A 13,560-nucleotide genomic window follows, 5' to 3' on the forward strand; every position below is an offset into this window, starting at 1 on the left:
GGGGAAAGGGTGGGGAAGAATCATAAAAGATTCTTCGTTAAACTTTGAATTTACCCGTTTTGAGGAGAAGAGATGATCGAAACTTGCATTTCTCTTCTCCTCCATGTGATCACAAACACTGATGATTCTTTTAAAGGCTGTCTGATGTACATTGTACTAAAAGAGAATTCTCAGCCAAAGTGCCAGGATGCTGTACAGTTAGTGACCCATAACCTTATAATTAACATTTAAGTGTACAGTTATCTGCTCTCTGTTGAGGGCTTGTCTCTCATATGTCCCTTATTTTGATAGTTGTTGCTCACTTTAGTCCCAGAACTCCCTATTTTCCCTGTACCCTGCTACCACAGCCTGCCCACATCCCCCCCACATCCCCACCCTGTACCCTGCTCCCGCACACCCCACCCACCCCCGTACTCCCCCACACTCCCTGTACCCTGCCACTACAGGCTTCCCACCCCCAAAACCTGTCCACATCCACACCCCCACACTTCACCCACCCCTAAACCTCTCAAACTCCTGTACCCTCCCACTACAGCCTGCCCACATCCACACCCCTGTACCCTGCCACTACAGCCTCCCCACCCCCAAACCTGTCCACATCCATGCCCCATACCCTGCACCCCAATACTCCGCCCAACCCTGTACCCCGCCCCCCTATTTTCCACTGTTTTTAGTATTCCCTAACTTTATTCTTCAAAATTATGTACATCACAAATAAAGAATCATGAAACTAAGGTCATGGACAGTTACTTATTGTCTGAATATTGGGGACGTTTTGTCCCACTCTTGGGCCTTGGCAGGTTGAGAGCGAGGGGTTGAGGTCGTATACGGTTATTTCTCAGTAACCATATACTTTGTATAGTCTTCAAATGAATAAAATACATGCAAATGAATATTATGGTTAAATTATGTAATTTTTATATTTTCTATGAAAAATGGAATGCAGTTTACTTTAAATACAGTAATTTAAGTTAAACATTTCATTTTAGACATTTTATTATATTTAACATTTTATCTTTATTTGGTTTCTTTAATCACAGTCTCTGGTTGCTGGCAAAAAAGTTAATTTATCCTTTCAAATTTATTTTATAAGAAACACCGGATCATATTTCAGAATCTTTATACGTTATTTAGAATTTGATGTTTGTATTTACTGCTGAAAGTGAAATTTTCAAACTGATTTTTTCCCCTTCCCTTTGGAACTTTGGAGAGAACTAGTCCATCTGCAATACCACATGGATTATTTGGTAGTTTTGTTTCTTAAATTTTAAACTTTGTATTTATAACATTAAATTAAAATGCAGAGTCTCATAAATCTGAAAAATTAGATTCCAACAGTTTAAAGCAGTGAATGGAATAGTACCTTAAGCTTAAGTTTCTCTAGTTTACAAAAGACTGGAACACCTATTTACTAGTTGAAAATAGCATGTTCTGCTATCACATGCTTGTTAAATTATTTGCTTAAAATAATTCTTAATTAAAATCCCTTGATGCTTGTCATGTGGGTTTTCCCTCAGCAATGCATTCAACATACTATGTGGTGTGTGTGTGTGTGTGTGTATATGTTTATGTTTATATATAAACATGCTTTGTCCTTTAAAGCTTCTTTCCTTACCTCATATGCTGCTGGCTCTAAGCACTATTTATTTCTCTTTTCACATGCTACTTAGCCATCTTCCATTTGAATAACTTTCCCAATATATAGTGTAGGAATTGCAATAGTTTTTGTGCATTTATGATGATGGAAGGGCAGTAAGAGACTTGGTGCATTTTTCACTGGGTTGGGCTAAAGCTTATGAAAGTACTAATGTATTAAAAAGCGTCAACAGGGATTTGCTGAGGACTAATGCTGTAATGTGTTAGTCATCCTTTATCTGCTTCTATTTTTACAGGTTCTGAAGGATGACTGACGTTGGTTTGTGTGATGCCACTTGGAGCCTTTGTCACTGTGGACTGATAAGTAACCTGCAGGTTTAACAGTACAGCAGGGGGAAAAGCATCAGGAATGCCACTTGCTTCAGCTCCTTAACTGGACAAAAGTACAGTGTAGCCTATCTGCAAAGGGAGAGTCTTCAACTGATTTATTTTTTGCAGCTAATAATAAAGACAGCCTAACAGCATCCACCTTCCTGGTTTACAGTGCTTCACCTTCCAAGACAGATGGTGTGTCAAAAGCTGTAAGATGCCTGCCGAACACACAATAATGAAGTAGTGAGCTGCTGCTGCCTAATTGTCAGGAACACAGCTGACAGAGCTGCACTACCCTTTTTCTGCTCCCTTAATCGGTCCAGGAACAGCAGGGTGGACATGGCTGGCCTCATTAACAACCTGCTGATACTGTTGCTTGTTTTTCAGAATACCTGTTTGGGTTTCAAAAACCCACTTTCTGTCTTTAAGAGGTGGGTTATGCAGAAAACATCTTTTGGTATTTTCAATGCATGCTGCTTAGTGATGCTATCACTTCGTCTAATGAAAGTGTTATAAAGATTAAAAAGTATGTACTAGCTAAAAATTATTTACAGAGGAGACACATTTTAGTGTAGCTAGCTTCTTGAACTGAGATCCTCTGCAGAGTTTGGAAAGACACTCTTTTGTTGTATTTTGGAGTCTTGAAAAAGAAGAATCTGTTGTTGACCCCCCCATCTGTTACTCTTTGAAATGTGAATCTGCCTTGGCAATATGATTGATAAGATTAAATAATAAAACAATAACTTAAGATTTGTGTGTAGCTCCACTGATGTACTTAACACATAATATATATTGTCCCTGTCCCCATGAGTTTACTAGCTAAACTGTTACTTCTTCACGAGATAGCGTCAACTAGTCTGTAATTAGGGATCTGGTGTTTATTTTTTTAGGTCTTGAATACTAAATTATGTAGATAAATTTGGTGGTTGCATGTGTGGGGGAAATCCACTGTATTAGCACATAAGAAAATATAGCATTATATATTCAATGTACACTCTGTAGTTACCACATCACATTTATCAATTGATATATTTAGTATTTACATGACATTAAATGTTTCTGTCATGCAATCCCCATTAGTAACAAGTTGAATATTTGCTTTGTTTCTTTGGTTATATGTAGCATTCACTACAGACTGACTTAACTCCCACATACTAAGTTGTAAAATTTACTGGTAGGTAGTCAGGAGATACTGTAGGCAAATACGTATTCAAATATAATAAATCAACATCTCTAGAATCTAAAATCAGAAGGATTTTGATTTTTTTCTGCCATGTTCAAACTGAATTCTATATCAAATATGAACTTTAAAAAAGTGTTGCTGTTTTCCCTCAGCTGATAACACTAGATAATGTATTTTGGCATATTAAGAAAAAATTTCCATATATGTCTGTACCTTAAACTGTAGTTCATATAAAGAGCTTATTTTTAGTAGTAAACTTTTTTTGCTAGTACTTCATAGTTCAGTCTGTTTTAATGCGTCCCAGGAACACCTCCAAAATATTCAGTAACTCCTTTTTCAAAAAATCATAACGGAGTTAGACTCCCAAATTACATTGAAAATCAGTGGGAGTTGGGTGTCTAATTCCCTTATGATCTACTGATAATCCCGTTTATACATATTACTTTTTTGGGGGGGTAATATAAAAATACAAACTCTTGATCAGTAAACTTGAAACCATTTTTTAATTTTCTTCCCTTAAGGTATAAAGATACTACTAGATCTCTTTCAAGTGAATGCCTTGGAAACAACAGGCCAGTGATTTCTCTTGGTCTAACTGATTTTGCATTGGATATTCGCATGCCTGGGGTGACTCCTAAGCAGGTGAGAAAAATATAGTATTTTATTGTCCTTCTCCATTACACTTTAAAACCTGAGAAAATGAATTTTGCTTACAGCATTAATAATTATAATAAAAAGCAACAGGCTAAACTTTCTACTCCTTTGAATACAGACAGAGCTATAGATTCCTGCAGGAAGAGTCTAAAATATTGAGTAAAATAAGAGATTATAACTTTAAAATTACATAAAATTTTGTCATTTGATTAATGTTACTTAGATTATATTTGTTTTATAAACTAAATCCGTAAAGTCTAATTGTTTTGTGTTTTCAGTAGAATAATATTCACAGTGATGCAGTATGCATTAACAAAGGAAAATGACTCTCTCTTAAAATGAAAACCTCTCCAACTGTGCTTTAACACATTTGTTTATATAGGTATGGGGTTCTCAAATTTGATTGCACCGTGACACCCCCCTTCTGACAACAAAAATTACTACACGACCCCAGGAGAGGGGAGCCAAACCCAAAGCCTGACCCCACCGCCCTGGGCGGGGGGCTCAAAGCTGAAACCCAAGGACTTCAGCCCCAGGCAGGGGGCCTGTAACCTGAGCCCAGCCACCCAGGGCTGAAGCCCTCGGGCTTGGGCTTCGGCCCAGGGAGTGGAGCTTGGGCTTCCGCCCAGGGTGGTGGGGCTCGGGCTTTGGCCCCAGGCTCCAGCAAATCTAAGCCAGTCCTGGCGACCCCATTAAAACAGGGTCGCAACCCACAGTTTGAGAAGTGCTCATATAGGTAACAACTAGATACACTAAGATACACCCATTGGCTCCAGTGATGGAGGGGAGGGTGCCCAAGAGGCTCAGGTTACAGGATCTAGCCCTTAAATTGCTGTTTCAAGCAATTGTGCGAAACAGAAAGGAAATCGAATGCATACAATGCACAAACCCCCATTTGTGTTGCAATATTTATGACACTAAAGTCAGTTCAGGAAAACTACCCTAACATGTGGTTCTTTGCATAGTTTTCTCAGCACGATTTTCTTATCATTTCCTGGGCAAAGATAGATTGATGTGATAGATTGTTGGCAGGGAATACTAAAAAAACTAATACATAAATCTTTTTTAAAGTACCTTATTTTTAAGGTGCATATAAAATAGTCAAACTTTCTACTGTCTCATTTACAGTTAGTTTCATTAAGCATGATAAACTGTAATTAATTATTTTTAGCAGCCATGCAGTGCCTGGGATTATGTTCTTTATTAAAAGGTAGTACTTTTCCTTTTGAAGGGCTGCAGAGGCATGAGAACAGGATGTTGTGCTGCAGTAGATGACTCATTGTTGCAGATAGCACTTCTAGAAAAACTATTGAGGAAATATACGGATTTCAATTATTGGGGAGCACCCCCTTGGAGCATGTAATTTTGAGCCAGCTGTGACATTTTAATGATTGAGAAACAGAAATAAAATTGCTTCTGCTGAAGCCTCTTGACTGCATAAAAAATAATGTAAAATCTTCTTTTGGAAGTGGGGGGAAAGTGCTTGAAGAATTCTGAGGTGCATGTATGAAATTTCGCAGGAATTTGCTATCAAAGCACAAGACCCATTAGTCGAAGATGTAAACAATGTGACTAACCCTGAAGAGCTTTACTTTGCTCATCTAAAATCCATTAATGCTAATGGAGAGAGAGTAATGATAATTAAGGTTAAGATTCTGTCACAGGTATTTTTAGTAAAAGTCAGGGACGGGTCCTGGGCAATAAATTTAAGCAAAAAAAAAGAGAACCCTACCCAATTCCCAGACAGGCAAATGAAAATAAGTAAAGATGTCTGCCATAACTATATTTAAAAGAAACAAAGAAATACTTTACAGTTCGGAACAGAAACTTGGTCTTGATCTTTGATCAGAATGTCACAGATAAACTTTGGTATGTTCTTCAAGAGATAATGTAGGAGTCGCCCTCCCCAGACTGAGAAGGTCGCTCCGATCTGCTCAAGGTTACTGTGTGGGATGGCTAGCAGCAGCTTTAACTCCATTAAGCTCAGTTGCTGTCTCAGGCAGAACACTGGTGGAGGGTAGAAATCTGTTCATTGCATATGTGTGGGGAGGGGAGCTATACAATGGTCTCTTTGCTGTCTCATGCTCTCTGTCCTCCAAGTGCAGGAGACTCTTGCTCCTGGCTGTTGATTGATGTGTGCTTCTTAAATGTGGCTCTACTGGAGACCTCTCTATTAAAACCATTCATCTTGATGGATAATTTCAGCTGCCATTTAAAAGTATCATTTCCCATCCTGTAGGAGTCAGAGTGGGAAGAAAAAAAGTGGTGCTACTTTTCTAAGTTCCACCCATGTGAGTTGCCAAAATGAGATACTACTCATAGTAGATTGGGCAGATATTCAACATGTATTTGTGTTCTTGCTTCATTCCTTCTTGATCAGGAGGAAAAAATAAGTAGTGGTGCCTCTCAAACATCACCTTTCTATGATGCCAAAATGATACTTCACTTGCAGTAAAGTCTGCAGCATTATGATCCACCATCTTCCTCCTTACACAGGGAATTAAATAATTCACAGTGTTGACATTTTAAGTTATCATCATGCATCAATGAGATGTATAGGGGCAGTTCACACCTCTCTAAGCTGCTATTATGGGCTCTCTGTAGACTTGTCTCTGCTTTGGTTACACAATGGCTCACATTCTTGCGGGGTTTTTCGCAATCATAACAGTTAGACTTTCTTTTAAAAAAACGAAAGCTGAGATTCAGGAGGGCAAGTTAGTAACTTTAGAGAAGTGCCAGCATGGCAGAGGGGTGCGTGCCTTCTGTTTCTGAGTCTTGGTTTTCTTCAGAGAAAAATGCGTTGACATTGCATTATATTGATGTAAAGAAACTGAGAAGTTCATCATTCTAACCAGCAAGTGCAGTCTAATTTGAATAAACAGGAGTAAGCTACACTTATTTGTTCTGGGGCAGAACTTTCCTCTCCTAACATTGTCTTCTCTATGAAGGATAGAGAAATAGCAGTGCAGATATAAAAGTTTCTTGGATAATAGTTGAGCAGCTGTATCCAACCAGTATCAATGGCAAAGAAATAAGACTATGGCATTTTGATTATTGGAAACTAAACTGATTTAAAAAGCTAAAGAAATTTGCAAAAGTAGACAAAATTGGTTTCCTATTTATTAAAATTCCACCTGATAATTTCTCCTCTACATCTTAATGATTTTTTGTTTAAATGTTTTTAAAAGAATTTATAGCCAATAAGTACAAAGTTACTGTAGAGTATTACGTCGTCTTATAGCAAAACAGGCTACTACAACTACAGATGTGGAATTAAAAAACAATACATGTTACTCAATTAAGCACAAGACACTGCAGTGTTCAAATCAAATATTCATGGATTATAATGCCAGAAGGGACTATTATGATAATTTAATATGACCTCCTGCATGACACATGCTATTGAATTTCACCCACCAGGTCCTGTATTGAGCCTGATAATTTGTGGTTGTACTAAAATATAAGTCTTAGGAAGACATCTTTTCTTCATCTGAATACTTCAAGTAATGGAGAATCTACTACTCCCTTGTAAACTGTTCAAATGGTTATTTACCCTCTTATTTACATGTCTTTTTATTTTACTTTTTTAAGTTTTTCTCTATTTCCTGTTAATTTTTTTTTTAGTTTCAGCTCCCAGCACTCATGTTGTGTCCTAGATGAGAAATCTAGAAATTTTGCACTGTGTGTAGGTACTTGTATAGCATGTTCAAGTTGCCTCTTGCCCTTCCCTAAGCTAAATGGTTGAATGTCTTAAGTTTTTCACTGTAAGGCATTTTCTCTAGGCCTTGAATCATTCTTGTGGTCCTGCTCTGAATGCTTTCCAATTTCAGCATGCTTTTTGACACCAGAATAGGCCATGGTATTCTAGTAACAATTTCAGCAGTGCTATATAAATAGGTAATATATCCCTGCTCCTGCTTGATATTCCCCTATTTGTACATCCAAGGATGGCATTAGCCCTTTGTGCCACAAGGGTAAGTCATATTCAATAGGTTATCTGTTGTGATCCCTGATGCTTTTTCAGAATCGCTGCTTTCTAGGATCCAGTACCTCATGTTGTCAATATGCCCTACTTGTTTTTCTTCCTACGTATAGGGCCTTGCATTTGACTTTATTTAGACACTCACCTCTGTATTTTGAGCTGTTGAAATTCTGCCAAAGCCCGGATGTCTCCTGAATTTATTTGACAGCAACTCATGATCAACAAACATTATGTCAGACCACTGATAAAATTTTAAACTCTGCCAGCCAGGGACGGAATGGGCTGAGTTTCCAGTCCATAGAGCAAATAAATCTGAAAGTAAGTTCCAACCCTCAAGTTCCCTCAAAATTTCCATATGGGCATAAGTGTAGGATTGAAATCAGATGAATAAAACTAATTTAGAGCCTATAGGTCAAAGAGTGCTTGAGAGATGACATGCCCCAAAAGTAATTCTTTAAAAGAGAAAAAGCACTTTAAAAATAAAAATCCTCTTAACTTTGAAATGCCTTGCTAATTAACCTGGCCGCCTATCTCACCTCTTTCATCACTCTCCCAGTCTAATATTTCCCCCTGTAGTAGAATGTACATGAGAAATGTAATCTTAAATTTTCTGAGGAACTTAAGGGAGCTGAGGATTTTTAGAATCAGGCTTACATCAAAGATGGGCTTTTGGAGAGAGTTTCCCTTTCTCCAGGAATGTTGTATATCAGGAGTGAAGTATGGTCAAGGCGGATCACAGATATGCACAACTCAAAGGGGTGGTTTTCTGAGTCATACACAAATCAGAGTTGGCAGTTTTGGATGGCAGGGGCAGAGGAAATACAAAGATTTTTCCAGATCTCCCATATTTGGGAGAACACTCCAGATTCCACTTGCTCTGAGAAATCCACCTACTGTCAATCTGGTTAGCTTGAAAAAAAAACAACACTTTGAGTGGCAATAGAATGTCTGATAGTAGTAAAAATTCCATATTAGTCATTCACACGTTTACAGCATTTTTGTTAGGTTTACTAGCTTTTAATTCAACAAGAGTTCAGTAAGGTTCTTTACCTCAGCCCTCTTGAGATGCAACTAACTACCATTTCTGAAAGAAAGAACGTCTTTAGTTCAGACCTTTACTTTCAAGTGTGCGGTAAGTTATGTTGTCTTTTTTGGAGAATTTAGTTTACAGAATCCCGTGTATTTAATTTACTTAATCTACATGTGTTTTGGACTGATTTGAGATTTTTATCTCTAGCTTTCACACAGTATTTTACAAACTTTCAGCTTCCTTCATTTACTTTTGTGTATAGGAGTCTAGATGTTAATGTAAAAGTTTATTTTGGACCCAGATAAAGAATTTGAAAGTAAAAAAAATCATTTTGTTTCAATGGATAAAATATGGGGTTGTAAACTTTTAAATTCACTGTTTATCAATGGATTAAATGTTGTTTAATAGGTCTCTGTCTCAGGGCTCCTCCATTGCTATCCAGTGAATCTCACTGCATGGCCAGTTCAGATGGTTTTGCAGTCACAAATGCACACCAGGCTGTTTGTCTTTCACCCAGGTGTGCATTTATTTCCCTCTTACATAACAATACTGTACAATAGAGCCCAATGCGGGACTATTTTTTTAATCCCACTCCCATCTCACCTTACAGTACCCACTGCCAACAACTCCCGCATTGTTTCTTGCATTTTTATGCCGCTCCCACCTGCAAAAACCTTAGAACCCGGAAATGCTATTAGAAACAAACAAACGAACAAAATGGTTGGTTAATATATAAATGGAATTCACAATTTTTGTCACTCAAAAAATAAAACAAATCTTGCTTAAACCACGTAAAAAATACTTTAACTCCTGTTATAATAGACATCAAATCTTTCTATCCCTCGCTTCAATTTAAGTATTAAAAGTTATAAAGTGTTTCCCCACAAATTATTGCAGTCTGTTTATTTTCTCCCACCCAGTCCTGCCCGCAACAAAATTCATTTTAGCCGCTCCCGCTATTATGGCAGCAAAATCTGTGGGATCCCAGTCTGCTATGCAACACAGGCTTATTGCAAAGACAGGCTTCCCTGCAGCCCTCACTCCCCAGCCCAGGTTCATATTCTGAACTCCTCTTCAGCTCCTCCCGCTTCCTGTTTCCTCTCCTTATATTCTCCCCAATTATCTTGACAATGCATTGGTTATCACCCAGGTGCTCACAGTCCCTCATGGAAAGTGTAAAGAACGAGGAGTACTTGTGGCACCTTAGAGTCTAACAAATTTATTTGGACATAGATTTCGTGGGCTAAAACCCACTTCATCGGATGCATGCAGTGGAAAATACAGTAGGAAGATATATATACACAGAGAACATGAAAAATGGGTGTTGCCATACCAGCTATAACGAGACTAATCAATTAAGGTGGGCTATTATCAGCAGGAGAAAAAAAAACGTTGTTAGTGGTAATCAGGATGGCCCATTTCAACAGTTGACAAGGGTCCTTTCTTGGCCATCCTGATTGTCACTACAAACGTTTTTTTTTTCTTCTCTTGAATGCATACCCCCATAGTTTCCTGATTTATTTATTTATTTATTTATTTATTTATTTAAGGTAAAATGTGTGGGTCACATTTTCAAACCATTTATTAATGCTGTGTGCTAGAATTCAGTGTGAGAGATCATTTAAGAGAAAAGGTATTTTGTATTTTATAAGTCCTGTGTAGGCTATGGTGAAGCGAAGGTTACCATGGTAAACATACATTTGTTTTAATTGAATACCAGAGTTGTTAAGCACATGAAAATTTACGCAACATATTGGCACTGCAGTATCGGAAGTGCCCTCTTTTAAATAATGTTTTCAGTTTTTTTCTGGATTATTGAATATGGTGACATTTTTACATCTAGAAGTACAAATATTCCTCGTTGAACCATTCAGAACTGTCTCTTTATGTGTGATTAAGGAGAGTACCTTAACTGAGAAAAGCAGTCTTTGTGTTGTAAGAGCATTGTCTGCACTTTTGCGTAAAGAATGCAACATTCATGTGGAATAGTTCCGAGCAGTTCTTATGAACAGGGTCATTGAAGTACAAATTCAGGCAATATACATCTGGAAATAAATTAAATAGAATAATTCTCTAGTTTGGTTAATAAATGTGAAGTGGTATATTTTCCTTATTGATTTGATGGGGTTTTAATAGGTTACTTTGAATAATACATTATCTCAAACATGTAAAAAAAACCAAAACCCCATAGTATGTAAATCTCTTCTGGTATTTATTACCAACAGTACTAAAACTCTCAGATGGCATTTGTCCCAGATGTTCTGTATAGTAGGGTTACATAAGGAGAAGTACAAGTAAAATGTGTAACATAAGGACTTTAGTACATCTTACTGCTGGAGGTTCAATACCTAGCGGGTTTTATCTGGGAGGAGTACTGGAGATTTTATTTAATTTTTAGGAGGATGTTCTTTAATCTTTCTTTATTCAGCAAATTGTTACAGAGGTGGTAGCAGTACAAGAAAATGATTAATTATGGGCTATGTTCTTTGTACATTTAAAGATAGAATGGAAATAGATGTACAAATCTCTTTCAGAGACAGTGTGAGTGGGAATAGAGGCGGAGATGAATTTTAAAACATTTGGTCAATATGAAAAACAACACTGTCAGGCAAGTTGAAGGCTGTTTATGAAAATGTTTTTAAGTATGCAAAGAATAAACATGTTCAATTTGTACACTAACAGCAAGCTTTAGCAAACCAATCATGCTATTGCTGTTGTGATCATACACATAATGTTTGTTTATAATTTAATATGAAATAATGACAAAAGATTTCAGGGCAATTGACATTTGCCTCTCTGGGGTTATATTGTTCATTAATAGCAGTGTCTCCATTAACTGAGAGATCAGTATCAACCACTGGCAGTTTGGAAGATGGATAAAGAGAAATAGTGTAAGTCATCTGTTTTTTTTGAATTATTCACTGTGAACTGATGAAATGGGCAAAAATACCGTGGTATGAATTTGAATTTGTGGTTACGCAGTTAGAGGGCTTAAAGAACAGATCATTGCCCTCGAGCTAGTAATAATTGATACTTTCTTCACAGTACTTCACAAAACTTAGAATTTAATGAATCTTCACAACATCTCTGGGTAGGAGGGAAGTAAATATATTATCCCAGTATTGCATCTGAGAAAGCTGACATAAAGAGATGGCTTACCCAAAGCACACTGGCATTCACAGCCATTGTATAATTATGGGGTGGGGCAGTCAGACAAGTGGGCTCCCTTCTATTGGTGTGTCCAAATAATTGTAACCAAGCACTAGTATTGTCTAGTTGGAGTTTTAGTGACAGGAAGTGGGCCTATTCCTGCTTCACCTACAAAGAAAATGCTTTCACCAATAATGTGGATCAAGTTCATTAATAGAAGCTCATCTTTTGGGGCCCAATCCTAAACTGGTGTAAATCAAAGTAGTTTCATTAACTTCAAAGGAGCTATGTCAGTTTACACCAGCAGAGAATCTGATCCATTATTTTTTATTGCAAGTCTGATCTAAGTTTTGGTGTAACCTCTTAAATAAAATAATTAGGTTCCTTTCTGGAGGACACCATTGTTCCCATATTGTGTGTCAGCCTTAGAGGAAATCATTTTTCGATTAAGAATTCTGTTCATTTAACAAATGAAATCTAAAATGCTTTCCTCATTTGCACCAATAATAGATCCTTCTCAGAAGCAGCCATGTGCACACATTCTCAAAATGGAAATCTCTCTTCTCCACACAGGATATCAGAACTAGGTGTCATATTGATGGAGGACCAATGCTGTGTATTCAGCAATGATGAGGTAGTATTAAAAACAGACCCAGCCCTTATTCCAAAATCTGACTATTGCCAATTGTAAGCAGTAACAATATCATCCTATTCAAATCCTAAACCAAAAAGAAATTCTGGTACTAGATGGATGTAAGAAAAGTCATCAAAACATTCTTAAAACACACTCAGAGTTTTACTAAGACTATCATGCTGATGTTTTTTATTACCAATTAGTAAATGGGAAATAATGTATTTAAAGCCTCAATAGGTAGATATCAAGTTAATTATCGGAGGTTTATAAAACCAGTAGCCAAGCCATTTGTAACAAAGTACACTTCACTAGAAAAATGGCAGCTTCCTAGGCAGAACGAGTGGAATTCATGTAGGAAGAAAAATATGAGTCTTGCTCAAAGGTTCATGGATTTAGGGGAGACTATAAACTTGACCAGTTGCTGCTGGCTAATACAGCTTCTAACAGGAGTGACCTGAATTTTGTACATCTCTCTAAGTACTTCTGTAGAGATATTCCTTAAGTTCTTCCTTCCCTGACTGTTTTTACTCACTTTTGGCAAAATGTCTAGAATGTGAACCAATGGGCAGACAGTAACAAGGTAAGAAATTTTCAAATAAACAAGAACAGATTTTCCATTCTGCACCCAAACGTGGGTATTCCAGACACAAATAATAGTAATATGCCAAAATAGTTCAATTTTTAAAAAAACATTATTTGCACAGACAAAATTGCATATGATCTGATGCATCACAAACTTGGCAAACATATTCCTGAACTCTTACTATTAAAAGTAACGTTATTGCAGGGAATGTGGGAGCAACAACAGATTTTTTTCCCCAATGTAAGTGAATTTATAGGTTTCAGAGTAGCAGCCGTGTTAGTCTGTATCCGCAAAAAGAACAGGAGTACTTGTGGCACCTTAGAGACTAACAAATTTATTAGAGCATAAGCTTTCGTGGGCTACAGCCCACTTCTTC

General features: G+C 37.2%; 1 protein-coding gene across 1 annotated transcript in view; it reads left to right on the top strand.

Annotated features, from left to right (window-relative positions):
* The window catches only part of PAM (peptidylglycine alpha-amidating monooxygenase), a 229,897-nt gene that overhangs the window by 84,769 nt on the left and 131,568 nt on the right, over window positions 1-13,560 (top strand). Inside the window, exons 2-3 of the mRNA XM_026649269.1 lie at window positions 1,893-2,399; window positions 3,673-3,793. Coding sequence (XP_026505054.1) covers window positions 2,308-2,399; window positions 3,673-3,793 — 213 coding nt within the window. The 5' untranslated portion in view covers window positions 1,893-2,307. The remainder of the gene's footprint in view (window positions 1-1,892; window positions 2,400-3,672; window positions 3,794-13,560) is intronic.

Source organism: Terrapene carolina, unplaced genomic scaffold, assembly GCF_002925995.2.
Source record: "Terrapene carolina triunguis isolate 2854851 unplaced genomic scaffold, T_m_triunguis-2.0 Scaffold69, whole genome shotgun sequence".
Lineage (NCBI taxonomy): Eukaryota > Metazoa > Chordata > Testudines > Emydidae > Terrapene > Terrapene triunguis.